Genomic DNA, 18,884 nt, shown 5'->3' with positions numbered 1-18,884 from the left:
CCTTCATTAGTCTCATTTATAGTGTTTCGTATGCCTCTGAAAGAACCTAATTTCTGTTATCAGTATGTAGAATGCAGTAGCTGGGCTCTCTAAAGCACAATGTGAGTCTTCAAAGGGTCTAGGAGAACCGAATTATGTGCCAGACAAAACTACATTGTGGGAGTCACAAAGTAAATAATACTCGAGAGAGACAAATACCAGAACCTTCCCTTTCTATTGTTAATTATATGAGGGCATCCATATGCCTGTAAACACATGTCCCTGGAAAAGAACCTGCTCCCATGGTGTCACTGGATGCTGTGAGGTCAGTAAAATCTCCATGATTGTGTGTATCAGACCGTCGTCTCTTTTATCCTCCTCCCGGGACCCTAAGGGAAGTACGTGTGAGTGTCAGGAACTCTGGTCCTCCCATGAGAAGGACCCAAGATGGTGGTACAGCTGGGAAGTAGAGAAGCAGGAAGGCTCTCAGACCACCTCTGGTTCCCTTTCCATGGGGCCTGGCCCTGAGCACACTTACCAACATGTGATGGGAGCACCCTGCTCTTCTTGTGCAGAGCCTCTGAGAGGGGATAGTGGCCCTAGTTCCAGGGGTCCTTGCCAGGGCCAAGGGCTCCCTCTGGACAGAGGCCTGGACATGATCTCACTCCTCAGCTTATATTTCTGTGACTTTGCCTCCTCGCCTGCCCCCCACCCTACCTTCCCGCCTCCCAGCCCCTCAGTAGTCCTCCTCAGCCAGGGAGAGGAGCACAGCCTTGGGTGTGTTCTCGAAGAGGGCAGCCCGGTTCTGCTGCTGTCCCTTCTTCACCCAGTGGCCATAGATCCGGAAAGCATAGGCATCGATGAGTCGGCGCAGAGGCCGGAGGGCATAGGGGTCACGGATGATGATCTCCCGGCTCACAGGCTTCACCCGGCGGTACTGGTAATAGATCCGCACTGAAGCCAGTACAGTTAGAGCGATCACCTGTGGAGAGCCAGAACTGGGAAGCTGGCCCAGCCCCTGCCGGCCGGTCTCCTCCCCCTCCGGTGCAGGGAGTCCCTGAGCTTGTTTGCTTGTTTGCCATGAAGCCTTGTGTGCCTACTGCTGGGCCCTTGCTCGTGTTCCCCCTTCCATCCCAACCCCTCCTGCATCTGCAGAGATGTAGGCTGTAGGAGCCAGATGGGTGATGTCTGCCTTCTCTGAAGCCAGAAGTTGAGCTGGAAGCATCACGGGTGGGTGGGGAGGGGAAGGGCTGGTGCTCTGGAAGCCCTGTGGGTGAAAGGAGGAGTCCCTGGGGGAAGGAAGGGGACTTGGGGGCTTGGACTTGAGGAGTCCTGCCCCAGGGCCCTGGGTGGGAGGGGAGCTTCAGTACCTTGAACTTGCCCCGGGGACTGAAGTGACGCACTTCTTCCACCACATACTGCTGGAAGAAGGGATGCGCTAAGGCCTCTTCTGCTGAATAGCGGCCCTGGGGGTTCACCACCAAGAATCGGGAAACCTGAGAGAATAAGGAAGGGGAGCTGAAAACACCAAGGCAGGCTCCCCTCCAGCACTTGAAAAGACATAAGGTCTTCCCAGCAGGGTCCTCCGTTCTATAGCACAATATGCCCCCCACCCCTGTTGGGGACTTCCCCTCGCCTGAGTGGAGGAGCCAGCAGGCCTGGCCTCTCACCAAGTCCTTCACAGTGTCTGAATAATCATCCCATTCAGGTGAGCCAAACTGGTAGTTGCCACTCATGATCATCCTCAGCATCAGCATCTGTTTCCGGTGCCAGAAGGGCGGGGAGCCAGCCAGCAGGGTGTACATGATGACCCCGGTGCTCCACCTGGCACCAGGTGGACAGGGAGGAAGGCAGGAGGGCTGGCTGCAGCTCCTGCCATTTCCTGCCCTCCCCAGCCACGTGCTCCTAGCCATGGGGACATCCCTGTCCCTATGGGTCACTGCCTTCCCCAACACACTCACATGTCCACCTCCTTCCCATAGCCTGGGTGGTCATCATTCATGGAGCATTCAATGATCTCGGGGGCCAGGTAACTGGGGGTCCCACAGACCTCTGCAGGAACAGTTACCATCAGGATAGGTCAGCCGGGGGCACTTGGAAGACAAGGGTCCAAAGAAAACAACGGAGATGAAAGTGCCACGGTGCTTGGGCTGGGACTCAGATTCTAACACTGACCAACTCCAGGACCAAGGGCAGGGGCTGAGTGCTGGCTTCTAGGACCACCTGCCAGGGCCGGTTTCCTGGCCTGGAACTCAGGTGGTGGGAACCTGGCCCAGCCCTGGGAAGAGGCTTACCTGAAGAGACAGCCTGAAACAGTAGGATTTTTATCTTGGGGGGGGAGGAGGGGAGAGGGGAGGGGGAATTGGGGAAGAAATGCAAGCATTTTCTGTTCCTGGGAGCATGGATGAGAGAGCCTGAGCCCTTGACATGGGCCAAGGTCATGTTACCAGACCTCGAAGCTTCTCTCCTGGCTCCACCTCGCAGGAAAAACCAAAGTCTGTGAGCTTGATGTTCATGTCATCGTCCAAGAGGATGTTCTCGGGCTTCAGATCCCGATGCACAATGTTGAGTTTGTGCAAGTTGCGGATAACCTCCAGCAAGGCTCTCATGATCTTTCTGGGGTGGGACAGGCACATGTTACTCTTATCTCCTCCTCTGCAGGCCAGGTAACAAGCAGGGAGACCAAAGCCCATATACCTGCCAGACTGCCAGTGAGGGAGGACTCAGGACAGGCTGGGGGAAGGCTACAAAAGCCTGCAGGGCACACCCCCAGCCCAGACAAACGCATGCTTTGCCCCCTCCAAGACCTTGGTGGCGGTACCACTCATACTTGGGGGCAGGGAGTGGTGATGGGGACAGATGGATTCTTACCTGGTTTCCTTCTCACTCAGAGTGACCTTCTCAGTGAGGTAATCAAAGAGCTCCCCTCTCTTCATCCTGTGGGGACAGAGTGTTTGTAGCTGGATTGGTTCCAAGACCACCCCCTCCTTATCCTGCTCCCAGAGACCTATTTCCTTCCTCATATCTCCAGAGACAAAGTGGGCCACAATGAAGGACCCAGGGCTGTAGGGAAAAGCTGGGGAAGTGAGTGGAGAGGCTATCTGAAGATTAGAAGAGCAGGGGATGCTGAAGGGGTGGGATGGCACCAGTGTCGGGGTCCCCCCATCGTGGAAGTGACAGCACGGACTGGGATCTGTGAGGGCCAAAATCAGGGCTGGGAGGTGAAAGAGGGACCCAGAGCCACTGGCCCAAGGCCCCAGATCCAGATTAGAAGGACAGGAGTATCCTGATTCTTCCCAGGAACGAATGGTAGAAGCAATAGTACAAGTGCTGGGGGAGCAAAGCTTGCTTATTTTAGGATTAAGAATTACGGTTCAGTCTTCTCGCTTCTTGGGATGACGTAGAAAGAGGTCTCTGCTAGAACAATCTAGTTATACTCTGGAGGGCAACTCAGGACAGCATTAAAAATAGCTTCCCCAAGCAACTTCTTCAAAGGTTAGGGATATTCGAGCTGCCCCCACAGGCTCTACAGGACCATGCCACTGAGCGGAGTTGGGACAGCTGCAGCTGGTTAAGTCTTGGGGGTCCTGGGAGAGTCTCCCGTGGTTAAATAGGAAAGGTATGTCCTGCCCTCCCCCACTCACCCCTCCAGGGAAATCGGTGGGATTCCTAAGGCACAAGGGATTTGGCTGGTGGCACAGAGGCAAGAAAACCCTTGAGCTTAGCTGGTGGGGTGAGGAGGGGGTTCTGTTTGAGGAGATAACCTAGAATTTACAGAGGTGAGCCTTACTTATACAATACCTGTACTGTGTTCCTAAAAGGTAATGTGTGAATCCAGTTTTTATCATTTTTTTAAAGATTTTAGTTATTAGAGAGAGAACGAGAGAGAGCACAGGAGGGGGGAGGGTCAGGGAGAAGCAGACTCCCTGCCGAGCAGGGAGCCCGATGCAGGACTCGATCCTGGGACCCCAGGATCATGACCTGAGCCGAAGGCAGTCGCTTAACCAAACAAGCCACCCCCAGTTTTTATCATTCTAATTCCATATTAAATACACGAGGAGAATTCACTGTTAGCAGCTGCAGAAAGATTTACCAGTAAACACTGGGTACTGCCTTCCTGGAGCTGGTAGTTTAATTGAACACACAGACCAAGTTACTTTGTGTCTCCAAGTAAAATAACCCTGCGCATACTCAGTATGGCTACAGTATGAAACGTTCACAATCAGTATGAACAGTATGAAACAATACAAAATCTACTTGAATAATTTCAAGTAAATCCAGTCCCTAAATTAGCTGTTATATATGGAGAAATCAAGACAGCCCCACGACATGATTCATGCAGCTGAGATTTGCATTCTTTAGTGAGGACTCAGTGGAGTGGGGGAACAAGGAGCTGGAGAGCTCCCTTCTCTGGCAAGCTTTTCTGATAAAAATCATTATAAGTCTGAATGCATTGTTCACAGAACACTTTGTGTTGTTGGAATTTAATGCTGAGAGCCTGGTTGGTGTCATTTTTCCTTTCTTGAGAAAACAGAGGCTCCCGGAGCTAAAAGGCCCACTGGGAGCAGGGCCCTTGCTCTCTGGCTCTCCCTTCTGCCCTTCTGCTGAGCCTTCTTCAGGTCTTGGCTCTGATCCCTCCCTCACTTCATCTGGGTGTCTGCTCAGGTCACCTTCTGGAGAACATTCCCTGACCATTTAAAGAAGCCCCACCTCTCTCTAACCCCTATTCTGCTTTATGTATCTGTACGTGTACATAACTGTGCACGTAGTATGGCTTATTTTATTGCTTTCTGTTCGCTTTCTGTGAAAATTGTTACATGAAGTCAGGGACCTTATATGTCTTGTTCATTGCTGTATCCTCCATGTCTAGAATGAGTATTCAATGACCACCTTTGTCATCATCATTGTAGTTAATAATTTATAGCATTTACATCCTGCCATTCACTGTGCTATTATTACTTCTGTAATACCCATGAGAAAACAGATACTTAAAGAAATCATCTAGCTTCCAAATGGCAGACCCAGGATTCAAGACCTGGCAGCCTGACCCCCAGGGCTGATCTACCTAAAGCATTGGTGATCCTAATTGGCCTCCACAGTGTAGAGAGCTGGCTGTTGGTCTCCAGGAAGCACTGGAAAGGGGACCACAATAGGAGGTTCTCCAACAGGCCCTAGGGTGTGGCTGGCTCCGGGGCTGGGTACTTACAGATCAAACACCAAGAAGAAGAAAGTGTTGGTCTCATAAGTGTCCTTCAGCTGTACTGAAATGGAAAGGACTAACTTGTAGCAGGAGAGCTTGGGCAGAGAGGCAGCAGGGGTAGAGGGCAACAGGATTAAAGCTGCTTGGACCCACCCCAACAGCTGGAAGCCGTATCAGAATGGCGTTCAAAGGAGGACCCCAAGGGAGGGACCCGCCCAGGGGCTTCACTTTCCCATTCCCCGACCTGCAACCAGCCCCAGCCCTGCTTGCAACCCCTTCTGTCTGGCTGGAAGAGGAGGCTTAGAGCTGAATCTCCGCAGCAGTGAGCATGGAGCTGGGAACTCAAGCCTCAGGGCACTGGGCTGGCAGGGCTTCAGGGGACATGAGACACCCTGGGGGTTCTGGCTAGCTGCAGAGTGGGGCCGCACTCCCTGACTTGGGTTATTAGAGCAGAATCATGGTGGAGCACCCTGCTGGGGTGAGTAGGGCCATTACTCACCGATGTTGGGGAGCCCCGAGACCTTGCGCAGGATGTCCACCTCCTTCAGCGTGGCCTCTCGCAGCTCCCGCACCTCCTCAGAGCTGAAGCTGCCTCCACCAGTGACGTCAATGATCTTCACAGCGTACTCCTTGCGCGTGGGCTTGTGGATGCAGCGCCTGACGACGCTGCTAACTCCTCTGGGGGTGCAGAGCACAGGTGGTCCCGGGGGCCCCTCACCCCAGGGAGAGCCCAGGTCCGAGCCCCCACAGAGATGTCCTGCCTCATCCACCAACTCCCTGGGAGCTTTGGGGGATGGTAGGATGAAGAAGGCAGATGGAGGATGATTTGTCTGGAGCTGATGAGTAATAAGCCTGGTCTTAGGACTCTTGACTCCTAGTTCAGTGCTCTTTCTCAGCATCTAAGGCCATAATCTTCCCTCTGACCCCTGATCTCTGACACTTGGCACAAAGCTGGGTTTGGATGTGCTTGTTAACAGCACCAGGAGAGCTGTGCTGGGAGAGGTCTCTTATCTGGGTGCTTTTATACCCTTCTCATCTGTCCTGGTCAGGAGGGCAGGACCCCAAACTAAGGGTTTCTCCAAGTGGACAGTGCTTTGGGGATGGAAAAGGGTCAGTGCTCAGGGCCCATGGAACTGGCTGGAGCCTAAGACAGCACTTCCTGGGGAAGGTCTGGGCCTTACCTGCCCAGGATCTCCTTGGGCTCATAGTTCTCATAGAAACCCTGTGCTGAGTATGAGTCTGGAAGTGCCTCGTCCCGCGTCATGCTCAGCAACTCTGGGGTGATTCTGAGGGGCTCTGAGAGAGAAATAGAAAGAAGCTGTCAGCTAAATTCTACCCCTGAAACTAATAATACACTAGGTGTTAACTAAATTGAATTTAAATTAAAAATTTAAAATAAAAAAAGAAGAAGAAGCTGTTAGCCATCCTGATCTAGGTGATGTTTGAGGGCTGGAACCCTTTCTTGCTCGTCCGTATCTCCTGGCACAGAGCAGGTCTATTGTGAGTGTTCAAAATAAATGGAAGCCTGGCGTCCCCAGTGCTGGTGCCTGGTTACCAGAGGAAGAATTAGAATAACAACAGTGTCCTCTGCCAACAGCCGGTGCCTGGGCCGCTCACAGCCTTCCCAGTCAGCAACCCCAACCGAGCACCGAAATATCTGTTCCTGTTAAAACAAGCCCATTTCCTCGCAAGTCCTTTTTAAGTTCCCAAGATGGGCATCTGTGCCCCCCACTTCCCCAAACTGGGTAGCACACGGTCTCTCCCTTTCCCCAGCCCACTACAGGTAGAGGGTATATCTGGACCCACCCCAGGAAGCCATCCAGGCTGGGGGCTCCATTCCCTGGCATGCACTCACCTCTCTGGGGCGGGGCGGAGGGCCAGCCCCTTGCTCTAGGCCTAACTTGGGGCCATCTTTGTGCTTCTGTCCATTGCCTCCACCCACACTCCCCACACCTTTCCCAAGACTCCTTTGGAAAGGGTCCCCAGACGGGAGTAGGTAACCTGGTTCTTTCTGGAACAAAACATCCCTCCCCCAAGCTCAGAGAGTCTGAAAATACAGGGAACCCACTTTCTGTAGGCAAATACCCTGAGGGGGCTTCAAGAGTCAATGGTGTCACTCTGCATCCATCTGCCTTCAGAAGGGAAAAGTGGGTCTAACAGCTCTTGGGGTTTCTGTCTTCTCTGCCGCAGAGCCTCTCCCTCTCTCTGCCTGTCGCCTGGCTTTTGTCCATCACTGGCCCAGCTACTCACTGTTAGGTCCTCGCAGGCCCTTGAGTGAATGTGACAGGAATCCCAAAGGTCTCAGAGCCCCTTGGGGAATGGGGACAACTGAGGGCTGAAGCAGTTCCCCCGCAGACACTCGTGGCCACAGTAGGATATCTTGCTGCTCGTCCTTTGGGCTTTGCTACTTGGTGACGGAAGGCGGACGTACCAGAAATAAATCACAACCGCAAAGCTGGGATGCAGGCCAAGGCCCGGCAGGGGCCAAGTCTCACCAGGAGGTGACCTCTGCTGGAGGGTGAGGGAAGCTCAGCAGAGGTGACCAGTCCCCTCTTTGGAGCTCTGTTGGCCTCCAGGCACAGAGGAGACAAAGCCAGCCTCGGTGGGAATGCATTCACTTCTCTGGGAGCCATTTCTGTACGTGCTGAGAGCAGGGCTCCGGAGAAAGCCCAGCTCACCCACAGAGCAGCCCTGGCTGCCATGGGGACCCAGAGTTGGTGCCCACCCAGGAACAGTTTGTGTGGCTGACCCGCAAAATGCAGACTTGAAGCGTTAGGGAACATCCCCGTTAGGAATCCATCTCTGATCTACCTCCGTGATTTCATCCTTAACCCATTTGGTGTTCAGCCTGTGGGCCACTGGGAGGAGCTCCGGGTGCCAGGAAAAACGTATGAGCTCTGACAGGGTGCACCTTTGGGCTGTTTGGGTGAGGGTCCTCATCAGAATGATGAAGAGGTTGACAGAATCGGAAATAATGTATGTGACGTGCTGGCACAGTGTAGATACTTACTGCTCTCTTGTTCTAAAGCTACTTTTCTTTTTTTTTTAAGATTTTATTTATTTGTCAGAAAGAGAAAGCACACAAGCAGGGGGGAGTGGCAGAGGGAGAAGCAGGCTCCCCGCTGAGCAAGGAGCCCGATGCGGGGCTCGATCCCAGGACCCTGGGATCATGACCTGAGCCGAAGGCAGCCACTTAACGACTGAGCCACCCAGGCGCCCCTAAAGCTCCCTTTTTCAAACCCCTAATTCTAATACAACAAATGAAGGGAGCCGTAATACAGTGCTTCACACAGCGGCTGGGCCCACAAGCACCCATTTGATTAGCATTTCACAAAGCACTTGCACATCTTCACTTGCACCCTAAAACTCTGGTATTAAGCCCATGGTAAAGAGAATGTGACTTGCTCAAGGTCACGAAATAGGTGAGTAGGAGGGCCCAGACTAACCCCAGGTGTGGGCCCAAGCGCTCTTTCCATTATTCATGCTGACCACCTATTTCTTCCACTCTGGGGAGGTACTTTCCTGGATTGCTGCATAGACAGGAGTTGCGCATGACTTGGGGTCTATGCATAAAGGCCTCTGCTTGCTGAGATGCAACATCTGGCTCCAATGATGGGAACACTTCCATCTCGTCCTTTCACTCACTGTCACTAAGCTCCCCGATCCCTTTTGTTGTCCTCATGTTAAGCTATAGACTTGACTTCTGCTTTATACCTCAATGTTTATAAAATCCCTTCTAACCTCAGGGCAAAAGGCCAATGTATCTAGTGGATTATTCCCTGGGTCTATCTCTGTGTAGCCATGGCTCCTACCAGGGAGAGGCCAGGACAGCCAGACTCTCGCATTTTATTGATGTCAGCAGTTCATTTTCCTTTTACTTTTTACCTTATTTAAATTCAATTATCATATACTATATTATTAGTTGCAGAGGTAGAATTCAGTGATTCATCAGTTGCATACAACACTCAGTGCTCATTACTTCAAGAGCCCTCCTTAACGTCCCATCACCCAGTTACCCCATTCCCCCTCCCACCTCCCCTCCAGCAACCATCAATTTGTTCCCCAGTTAAGGGTCTCTTATGGTTTGCCTCGTTTTCATCTTATTTTTCCTTCCCTTCCCCCATGTTCACTATTTTGTTTCTAAAATTCCACGAGTGAAATCATATGGTATTTGTCTTTCTCTGACTTATTTCACTTAGCATAATACCCTCTAGTTCCATCCACGTCATTGCAAACGGCAAGATTTCATTCTTTTTGATGGCTGTTTACTTTTTTTTAATGGAAACTCTACACTCAATGTGGGGCTTTAACTTATAACCCCGAGATCAAGAGTGACATGTTCTACCCGGTAAATCAGCCAGGTGCCCCATTTTCCCTTGATTCATTGATTCAACAATACACTATTAGGGTACCCACCACACACCATCACACCTTGGACATTAAGGGGCAATAGCACTATGAACTTAGAAGTCCTGAGCTTTCCCAGAAATGAGCAAAGGAGCCCACTGATGAATCCAGAAGGAAATATGGTGGGGGATTTGCCAGAAATGAACTTTCTGTGGTGATTCAGGCAAGGTGGTCTTGGCCCCTTTCAGGAACTCAGTAATACTGAGTGGGGCCCTCTAGGGGCACCTGGGTGGCTCAGTTGGTGGTGTCTGCCTTTGGCTCGGATCATTATCCCAGGGTCCTGGGATGGAGCCCCACGTCAGGCTCTCTGCTCAGTGGGGAGCCTGCTCCCTCTCCCTGCTTGTGCTGTCATTAAATAAAATCTTAAAAGAATTAAAAAGAGTGGGGCACTCTAAGAACACAGCTGAGAACAGGAGACAGCAACTGAAAAATTTACTCAATAGCACTTTCCTCACCTTGTAGTAACACAGGTCTCTGAAACTTACAGATTGGAAAAGAAATCAGATAGCCTCGGAAAGGTCCACTGGAAAGTAAAAAAGTGCAGAGCACAATGTAGGCTGGAGATAACTTCCAGAAGTGAATGAAATTTTGAGTTGTGAGGAAGGGAGCTGGGTTCATTTTTAAAAAATGATGCACCCCAAATTGAGTCCATCTCAAGACAACATGGAGTGGGCAGTCGCAGCTAGCTTGAGTCTTTCAGCAAAGGGAAGCTACAGTGCCTTACATAGAAGAAAAACATTTGCAGGGGGACTGCCTGTATTGAGAGGCTGGTTTTCATCTCTGACCAATTAACTGGATACAGGAGGGGAAGTGACATGTAGTGCTGACCTGGCCAGAGGAACCCACTCACATAATAGGTCTATTTCCACATTTCCGGTTACTGCTCAGTTTACCAAACACTGGCCTTCCACCTGGAACCTGGAACCTTTTTAATAAGCACTATGTTTACTAGTGAGCTACTCCGTACAGAACTACTTTTCTACAAAAGCTCAGGGAGCTCGGCCAGATCATCCAGATGGATGCGAATTTAATACTGAGACTATAAAACGGATACGCTTAAAGACATGTTAAGACAATTGGGTACTTTTGCAAAATGCAAATACCGTATCTAACTTATAATCTTACACTTCAAAGACACCACATTTTGGGAGAAAATCACTTTATTCTAATTAATTCACAAATGAGAACATCACAAAAGGTGATATAAGGAGGCACACAAACATCTGCCCAACCCCAAATTCAAACCATCTCAATGAACTTCTATACAGTAAGAACAACATTTTTCATTCCAATTCTGAAGAAAGCTGTATTTAATGATGAAGGAGAAGCTTAACTGGTGGTTTTACACCTTACATATTCACCTTCAATTATATTTTTATGCTAAATTAACTTGGTTATGAGAGATGATTTTCCATATCTTCAATTTGAACTTCTTGATTAGGCTAATCCTGCAAACAGAAAAGATAAGTTAGAAGAGAAATAGCTGTATATTCTTAACAAAGCAGAAGCCCTCCAAACGATAAAAGGAGGGATGAAAGCCCAAGGTTATCAGTTTCTTGCCTAAATGAAGGCAGGAAAATGAAAACAGAACATTTTAATAGATGGTGAATTCTTAGGTCAACAGGGGGAAGTTACATAAAAACAAGTTCACTGCCAACATTCCACACAGCCCAAACCTCAGAGTTCCACTGAGGGACTGAATACACTCATCTCTCAAATAATCTGTGAAGAATGCCAAGGACTTATCAGTCTTTATACCCAACCTTGGACTTCAGTGAAAATGGAATGTAATTTTTTATTCACAGCTTTAAGGCTGTAACACCCACATCCTGTAACCAGAACAAGACGGGGCACACTAACCTACACCCACTTAAGGAGGAATCAGATTCACAACATAACTGGTAAAAGCGTAAGATAATGACTAGAAACCTCTGGACCAGCTCTGTTAGAAAAACTAGTTTTTAGAACGTAAACAAAATCTCTAGGGCCCAGGAGTATCATGCTGTGAATTGCACAGATGCAGGTTCAATCAGGGATTGATGTTATCACCTACCATTTGCAAATCTGCACTGTTTCAGCACCTCGCTGAAACCTTCACAAAGCTTCAGGTCACCCTGGTTCTGGGCGCACTCCAGAAACTGTTTCATCTCATAGTGGCATGGGCCAAACTGCTGCTGCTGCTGTGCGGCCTGGGTTCCCTGAGGCTCCTGCAAAGGCGTTAACATTCAGGACCGTTAAGAGAGGAAATTAGATTTACGCCTGAACAAAGAACAGTATCCAATGTCTTTGAGGTCAGCTGGGGAAACATAACTAGAACTAGATGCAAATTAAAGTTTCCATCTAATAACATGGAAAGTGAAAATTTTTAAAGGCAGAAAGCAAATCTGTGTCTTTGGGGTGCCTGGGTGGCTCATTCATTAAGCGTCTGCCTTCAGCTCAGGTCATGATCCCAGGGTCCTGGGATCGAGCCCCGCGTCGGGCTCCCTGCTTGGTGGGGAGCCTGCTTCTCCCTCTCCCACTACCCCGCTTGTATTCCCTCTCTCGCTGTCAAATAAATAAAATCTTAAATAAATAAATAAATAAAGGCAGAAAGCAAATGGGCTTTAATCCAGTTATAATCAGAAAGATTCAAGAACAAAGACGCAAAATACCAGTGGGGTTCAGTGAAGTTTCATGGAGGAGAAAGTGGGACTATTCTAGAGAAACAGATGGATGAGAGTATCAAATACACCAGAAATACAACAGAGTATACGCTATACACTCATGCTCATCAGAGGAGAAAATTCACATACTTCAGAAAGAGGGGCAGTGGCAAATATCGTAAGAGGTCAGAGAGCATAGAGCGACTAAAGAGATTTTTAAATACTTAACTAAGATTGAGACTAAACTTAAAATAAGGGGAAAATGGCTGTTTTACAGTGAAATCAGGCTGAACTGCTATTCTACTCCTTGGGAACAAATACAGTTTGTACAGTACTTGATGATGCTGGTCTAAGGCACTAACTCAACTGCCAAACATGGCTTTTGATAAACCATCTTCTGCTAAGAGCACTGTGGATTCTAAAATTATAGTTCCTGAGGCGCCTGGGTGGCTCAGTCGTTAAGCGTCTGCCTTCAGCTCAGGTCATGATCCCAGGGTCCTGGGATCGAGCCCCACATTGGGTTCCCTGCTCAGCGGGAAGCCTGCTTCTCCCTCTCCCACTCCCTCTGCTTGTGTTCCCTCTCTCGCTGTCAGATAAATAAATAAAATCCTTAAAAAAATAAAAAAATTAAAAATAAATAAAATTACAGACAGTTCCTATACATTAAGGAACTTACAAATAACTAGGTTTTCTCGTAACGCACCACTGAACGACAACACTGCCCCGAATCTTACCTGGTAAGTGATGTCAGGCCTCGAAGGCTCAGCACTGCCTCCTCCACTGAAGCCCCCGGTGATGGCATGACCTACCGTGTGCCCGACCGCAGAGCCCACAGCCACGCCAGCTGCGGTGGTCGCCATCTGGGCCATGAGACCTGGCTGCCGGGGCGCAGCAGCGGGTGAGCCGACAGCAGCTGGTGGAGCCGCGGCCGGAGGCTGAGCGGCCGGCGCTGGTCTAGGCGCCGCTCTCATCTGAGGTGGCCGGCTAAGAAGGAAAAGGACAAAAGTATGAAGTGCCCACTTCCTACCAGGTTTGGAAATCGTCAACCTAAAGAAACGGTACTGCTGACCATTTAGCAACACAGGTTTGAATCGCATGGGTCCACTTACATGTGGATTTTTTTCGATAAATACACTATAGGTATAGTACTGTGTTTATCTTCTCTTCCTTCTGATTTCTTAGTAACATTTTTTCTTTAGCTTACTTTATTGTAAGAATACAGTATTACCGTAATATAACATACAAACTATGTGTTACTGCGACTGTTTATGTTATCGCTAAGGCTTCTGCTCAACAGTAGGCTTTCACTAACACGTCCAGTACTGCTTTAAAAACCTTCACCTATGGGGGCGCCTGGGTGGCTTAGGTCACGATCCCTGGGTCCTGGGATGGAGCCCAGCGGGGAGCCTGCTTCTCCTTCTCCCTCTGCCTGCAGCTCCCCCTGCTCCTGCTCTGTCAAATAAATAAAATCTTAAAAAAATAAAGTAAAAATTTTCACATGTTATGTTCCCTCTGGCCATTTTTAGATTGTCTCCCTGGGTGCTCATCCCCCAAATAAGGCTAGGCCAGAAGTTTATGACTTTGCTTCCACCACCTGATTGGCATCACTTTACAAAAATGTGGTTTTCTGTCCTTTGCAAAGAAGCTTCTTTCCGTTAAGTGAACCACTCTCCTACACTCCTAGCGTATCATTTGAACACAAGCCACTGTACTCCACAGAAGCAATGTGGTACCATGCTAAACGTCCTAAAGTGGTCACCGGAAAACTCGGGTCAGACCTGGCTTTCGTACTTACTGATAGAGCGACCTTGGACAAGTCACTTACTCCGATTCTCAAATTTCCTTATTTCCGGAAAAGAGGAATAACATCTATCCCTAACATCACTGGTGTTAAGGTTAAAGTATAATTAGCAGTATATTTTTAAAATATTTTAAGAACTAGAAAACAGGGACGCCTGGGTGGCTCAGTCGGTTAAGCGTCTGCCTTCAGCTCAGGTCATGATCCCAGGGTCCTAGGATCGAGTCCCACATCGGGCTCCTTGCTCAGAGGGGAGCCTGCTTCTGCTTCTGCTGCTCCCTCTGCTTGTGCTCTTTCTCTGACAAATAAATAAATTCTTAGGGGAAAAAAAAAAAAGAACTAGAAAACGTCACGTACACGTGAGGCTTTACTTTAGTAACTGCGTTCCCAACTGGGCCGAGCCCCTGTAACGCTCACTGCTGGTGCTCAAAGATTATCCAGTTTATTGAAATGCGATCATTTTCCCGATTATACTACCTTTCTACGACACTGGTGTTTTTTTTAATCTTACTTTCTTTTTGGGCTACTTTTGAAGTTTCAGCCGTTTCACACTCAAAAACACCCACTTCTTTATAGGATATGACCGTTTTAATTTAAAATGAGCTCTAGGAGCGCCTGGCTGGCTGAGTCGGAAGAGGAGCGTGGGAGTCTCGATCTTGAGGTCGTGAGTTCCAGCCCCATGCTGGGTGTACAGATTACTTAAATATGAGCTGTAAAGTATTTCAAGTGCTCATGGGCGTTCGAAATTAGAAAGTTTGCCACTAACGGGAAATCTAGCCAAAGCCCATTTACAACCAGCCTACGGCAGGCGGAGGCTGGCCCCCGCCACACCGGCCTTCGGACGCCCTCGCCCGCGGCCTCCACCGGCCTCCGCCAGGCCGCGGCGAGGCCCAGCGCGTCCTCCGTCTGCGTCACGGCGCCGGCAGCGCCCCTAACCCCCGCGGTGGCCTTACCTGGCCGGAGGGGCCATGCGGGAGGTGCGGCTCCGGCTTCCACGCGGCATGGCGACTCGCAGAGTAGCTCGGCGTCTACAGGTCCGAGGTTCCGCCGAGACCCCAGCGACTTCTGCAGCCCGGAAAACAGGCGGCGGGATTGGCCTCGGCTCGCGACCAATCAGCGCACAGGCAGAGGCCTCTCGCGCGCCGCCGTCTCCGCGGGACCTGAAGGTCACTGGAAGAACAGGACGTCACGGCGGCGCCTGGTCGTACGCGGTTTGCGTCATGAGCTCCGCGCCAGGCTCGTGCCGGAGACCGGAAGTGCCTGAAGGGAGCCCGCGCGCTTCGTCCTCCCATCCTAGCCTGGGTCAGGACCGCTTGCTGTTTGCTTCCTGCGGCGGGAGGACGTCGTTGCTTCCTTCCAGACGTTTGTATTATTAACACGGTAGACAAATCCCGCCTTGAGAGTGAGGCAGATACCTGGCGCGACTGCCACTGGACCTTAGACAAGTTAACTTCTCAGCATTACGTTACTTGTTTGGGGAAATATTTTTTGAGGACCAGTGTGGGCACATAATACGAACTGAACGAAGGAAACGGAATACTTGAGGCAGGATCGACAGAGCTGATTGATTCTATTTGTATTTCTTTTATCTGGATTCAGGCAACAAAAGTTGAGATTGTAGTAATGCCTTAACATTCATTACTATACATTTTTATTTTTTTATTTATTTATTTTTAAAGAGTTTATTTATTTATTCATGAGAGACAGAGAGAGAGAGAGAGGCAGAGGGAGAAGCAGGCTCCCAGGGAGCAGAGAGCCCGATGCGGGACTCGATCCCAGGACCCTGGGATCATGACCTGAGCTGAAGGCAGACGCTTAACCATCTGAGCCACCCAGGCGCCCATTACTCTACATTTTTAGACCCTTTTCATATGTATCATAGTACCAGCCCATAATTGGGATGGTATTCATTCACTGATAATTAAAAATGTTCTGAATGATTTTCAAGTGCTGGCTAGGTTCTGGAGATAGATACATTCCAAATAAAACAAGACTCTGCCTTTGGTCAGAGAGAGAGAGCACAAGCAGGGGGAGCCCCAGACAGAGATAGAAGCAGGCAGAGGAAGAAACAGGCTCCCCTCCGGGGCAAGGAGCCAGATGAGGGACTCGATCCCCTGACCCTGGGATCATGACCTGAGCTGAAGGCAAACGCTTAACCCTCTGAGCCATCCAGGCGTCCCAACAAAGCTCTACCTTAGTGGAATTTAAATTCAGGGAGGGGGAGACAGAAACGCCTACATAAATCAAGTAGTGGCGACATGAAGCAAAAGCAGGGTAAGTGAGATGGGGGTTAGAGGCTGGAGAGGCAGGACTCTTTGAAAGGCAGCATTTGAATAGACTCCTTGAGGAAGCACTGGAAGAACCAAATGTTTATCGAGGTTAAGAGCATGGCAGGCAGAGGGAACAGCAATTGCAAAGGCCCCAAGGGTGTGTGTTTTAGTGACTGTTGGTGGGACATGCTTGTAACAGTACTGTTTTAGAACCTCAACAGCAGGGGAAAAGTTGGCTAGTGGCATTTCATGGAGGGTTTCATGGAAGGTCCTTGGGATGGGGTGGGATTTATGGAGGAGGAAAAGCAGGGGTGTTCCCTCCATTTCCGCTTGGGTGTCAAAGAGGAATTTCCCCCTTCCACCAGAGGTAGCAGAGTTTAACGCATTCTTTCCAGTAATGTGGAACCAAAGTGTAAATAATGCAAAAACCTTTCATGAAAAAGTTTTATTTTCACAGAACTTAATAAATGTTTTACAAATGATATGACATTGTACTTGCCTTTGGATAATTCATAAGCAGAGACGGAGTAAAGGAGCCTTATAAAGGATATCCTGGCACCAGAAGAGCTTAGAATAAACATAACTTCAGGGCGCCTGGGTGGCTCAGTTGGTTAAGCAACTGCCTTCGACTCAGGTCATGATCCTGGAGTCCCGGGATCGAGTCCCACATCGGGCTCCCTGCTCAGCGGGGAGTCTGCTTCTCCCTCTGATCCTCCCCCCTCTCATGCTCTCTGTCTCCCATTCTCTCTCTCAGATAAATAAATAGAATCTTTAAAAAAAAAAAAAAAAAAGAATAAACATAACTTCGGACAGTTTAGACAAGCATCCAGAACAGAGACAATTTTAATCATACCTGGCTAAGTCATTAATTCCTACACTGAGGAGAGAATATTAGATATTTGTACAAGGTTATTTTGTAATTGTGTAAGATTGGAAACAACCTAAATTCCTGTCAGTAGAATACTGATTTTTTTAAAAAGTCACATCACATAATACGCAACTATAAAAAGGAATAAAAAAGCTGCTCCAGGCAGCAGCTCTTTCTGCCCACGGGTCCTGTCGCCGTGCTTTAATAAAACCACCATTTTGCACCAAAGATGTCTCAAGAATTCTTGCTTGGTTGTTGGCTTTGGACCTCACCCCCCCCCCCAAACCTCACCTCTATTCCAAAACCACATCATTTGGCGCCCGAATGTGGGGCTTCCAAGTCTTTTCATCTGGACTCCGAGCTTTGGTGCAAACTTGGTGAGTACTGTACTTTCTCTCTTCCTTTACTTTCATTCCAGGGGCCCTTCAAGGAGTATGGGACACATGAAAGTGTTATTGGAACACTTTCATGCCGATTGCTCAGACCACAATCCTCTAGCCCGTGGCTGCTCTACGGGGGGGAGAAAGCCTGCCTTTTGGCTGAAAGTTAGTACCCTGGCCAGAATGGTAGTAAGACCCAGAAACTTGATGCCCTCTCTTTACTGCTGTCCTTATACGAAGTTGTTTGTCCTGGGCACGGGACACCACCTAAGTCATCAGGATAGCACCAATCTTAAGACTCCTGTGGTGAGGTTTCCTCCTGATTGATCTAATGTGATCCCCTTCACATCCCTGGTCTAGCCACTTCTGGCCACAGGACCTCCACTGGGAGCCCGCCGAAACCAGTACCCGACTGAATTAAAACCCAACCAGGGACTGTTTCCTAGGGAAGTTGGCTGTAAGGACTACATGTGTTGGAATGTCGCTTAGATCATGATGGATTTCTATCTTTACTGTTTTCCATCAATGTCCTCTATTAACTAAAGCTACAAAATTCGGTAATTTCTTGTAAAACTTTTCTAGTGTTCTCCATGGGTTAAAAATGGCAAGTTCTTCAAGCCAAGTTAAAATAAGACATGACCTTCAAGGCACCCATCTGTAGCCTGGGATGCAATGGGGAAATGGGGGGACGCTAGCATCCCTCCTACAGGGGCCTTTATTGGCAACGATGGTTATAGCGATTTTGTTCGGGAAATGCCTCGGGTCGCTTTGACACCATGGGAACCTCTGACTTACCCTGGAACGCCACCTGGGAGTCAGGAGTGGGGGGCAGGGGGATTTTCTAGGTAATGGACCTTCTCTTTTCTTCAGTTCCCAAGGACTCTCCCTTGGGGTGCCTTTTAACCCCCTGGAAACAGATTGCAAAACTTAGGAAAGGACTGAGCTCCTGTAACACTGCATGGCCTCAGCGGGATCTATTAGAGCTCCTCTGCAGGAAATAGGGCAAATAGATCTAGGGTAACTTCATTGCTCATACCTAGCCTTCATTGCTCTACACCAAGACCTCGACCTAAAAGGGCCTCTTGCAGAATTTTGCCTGAACATTCTGGCTAGTAAGCCCCCTCCACACGCTGACATATTGGATGATAGTTATCTAAATAAGCCTCCGAATTAACCCAGGTTGCTGGAGGAAACACAGGCCCTCCCTAGCAAAGGGGACTCTGACTCTCTCACTGTTCTTCCTCCTAATAGATGTGGGGGCTTCTTCTTCACTCATTTCCCGGGTTAATGGCTATAACTAGAGCCAACTGTGGTTAGTCTCCCTCGGGACGGGAACTTTG

The 18,884-nt window shown here is 49.2% G+C and overlaps 2 protein-coding genes across 3 annotated transcripts; both read right to left on the bottom strand.

Annotated features, from left to right (window-relative positions):
- Window positions 1–195: 195 nt before the first annotated feature.
- Window positions 196–8,002, bottom strand: PHKG1 (phosphorylase kinase catalytic subunit gamma 1). Of its 2 annotated transcripts, none has more exons than XM_036115312.2 (10): window positions 7,430–8,002; window positions 6,361–6,475; window positions 5,679–5,857; window positions 5,186–5,240; window positions 2,851–2,916; window positions 2,432–2,595; window positions 1,941–2,031; window positions 1,650–1,803; window positions 1,350–1,475; window positions 196–961 (listed from the first exon to the last, which is right to left on the bottom strand). In XM_036115312.2, the coding sequence occupies exons 2-10, from the start codon at window positions 6,441–6,443 to the stop codon at window positions 716–718; spliced, it is 1,164 nt and encodes a 387-aa protein (XP_035971205.1). In that variant the 5' UTR covers window positions 6,444–6,475; window positions 7,430–8,002; the 3' UTR covers window positions 196–715. The 2 variants fall into 2 exon arrangements, with proteins under 2 accessions (XP_035971205.1, XP_077930656.1); XM_078074530.1 differs by lacking the exon at window positions 7,430–8,002 and adding an exon at window positions 7,035–7,053.
- Window positions 8,003–10,728: 2,726 nt separating this feature from the next.
- CHCHD2 (coiled-coil-helix-coiled-coil-helix domain containing 2) lies at window positions 10,729–15,185 on the bottom strand. Its single transcript, XM_036115290.2, has 4 exons — window positions 14,980–15,185; window positions 12,963–13,212; window positions 11,640–11,793; window positions 10,729–11,034 (listed from the first exon to the last, which is right to left on the bottom strand). The coding sequence occupies exons 1-4, from the start codon at window positions 15,027–15,029 to the stop codon at window positions 11,024–11,026; spliced, it is 465 nt and encodes a 154-aa protein (XP_035971183.1). The 5' UTR covers window positions 15,030–15,185; the 3' UTR covers window positions 10,729–11,023.
- Window positions 15,186–18,884: the final 3,699 nt, after the last annotated feature.

Source organism: Halichoerus grypus, chromosome 6 (assembly GCF_964656455.1).
Source record: "Halichoerus grypus chromosome 6, mHalGry1.hap1.1, whole genome shotgun sequence".
Classification (NCBI taxonomy): Eukaryota; Metazoa; Chordata; class Mammalia; order Carnivora; family Phocidae; genus Halichoerus; species Halichoerus grypus.
The sequence above is the reverse complement of the archived record's forward strand: the minus strand, read 5'-3'. Positions and strand labels throughout refer to the sequence as shown.

Excerpts from the sequence above, each read along its gene's own strand:
- CHCHD2 (XM_036115290.2), bottom strand. The coding sequence starts at position 15,029 with ATGCCGCGTGGAAGCCGGAGCCGCACCTCCCGCATGGCCCCTCCGGCC. Across the intron at positions 13,213-14,979 it reads CGCATGGCCCCTCCGGCCAG|CCGGCCACCTCAGATGAGAG; the intron begins GTAAGGCCACCG and ends TTTCCTTCTTAG. Across the intron at positions 11,794-12,962 it reads GGCCTGACATCACTTACCAG|GAGCCTCAGGGAACCCAGGC; the intron begins GTAAGATTCGGG and ends ACGCCTTTGCAG.
- PHKG1 (XM_036115312.2), bottom strand. The coding sequence starts at position 6,443 with ATGACGCGGGACGAGGCACTTCCAGACTCATACTCAGCACAGGGTTTC. Across the intron at positions 5,858-6,360 it reads CCCAAGGAGATCCTGGGCAG|AGGAGTTAGCAGCGTCGTCA; the intron begins GTAAGGCCCAGA and ends CTGCACCCCCAG. Across the intron at positions 2,917-5,185 it reads TTCTTCTTGGTGTTTGATCT|GATGAAGAGAGGGGAGCTCT; the intron begins GTAAGTACCCAG and ends CTGTCCCCACAG.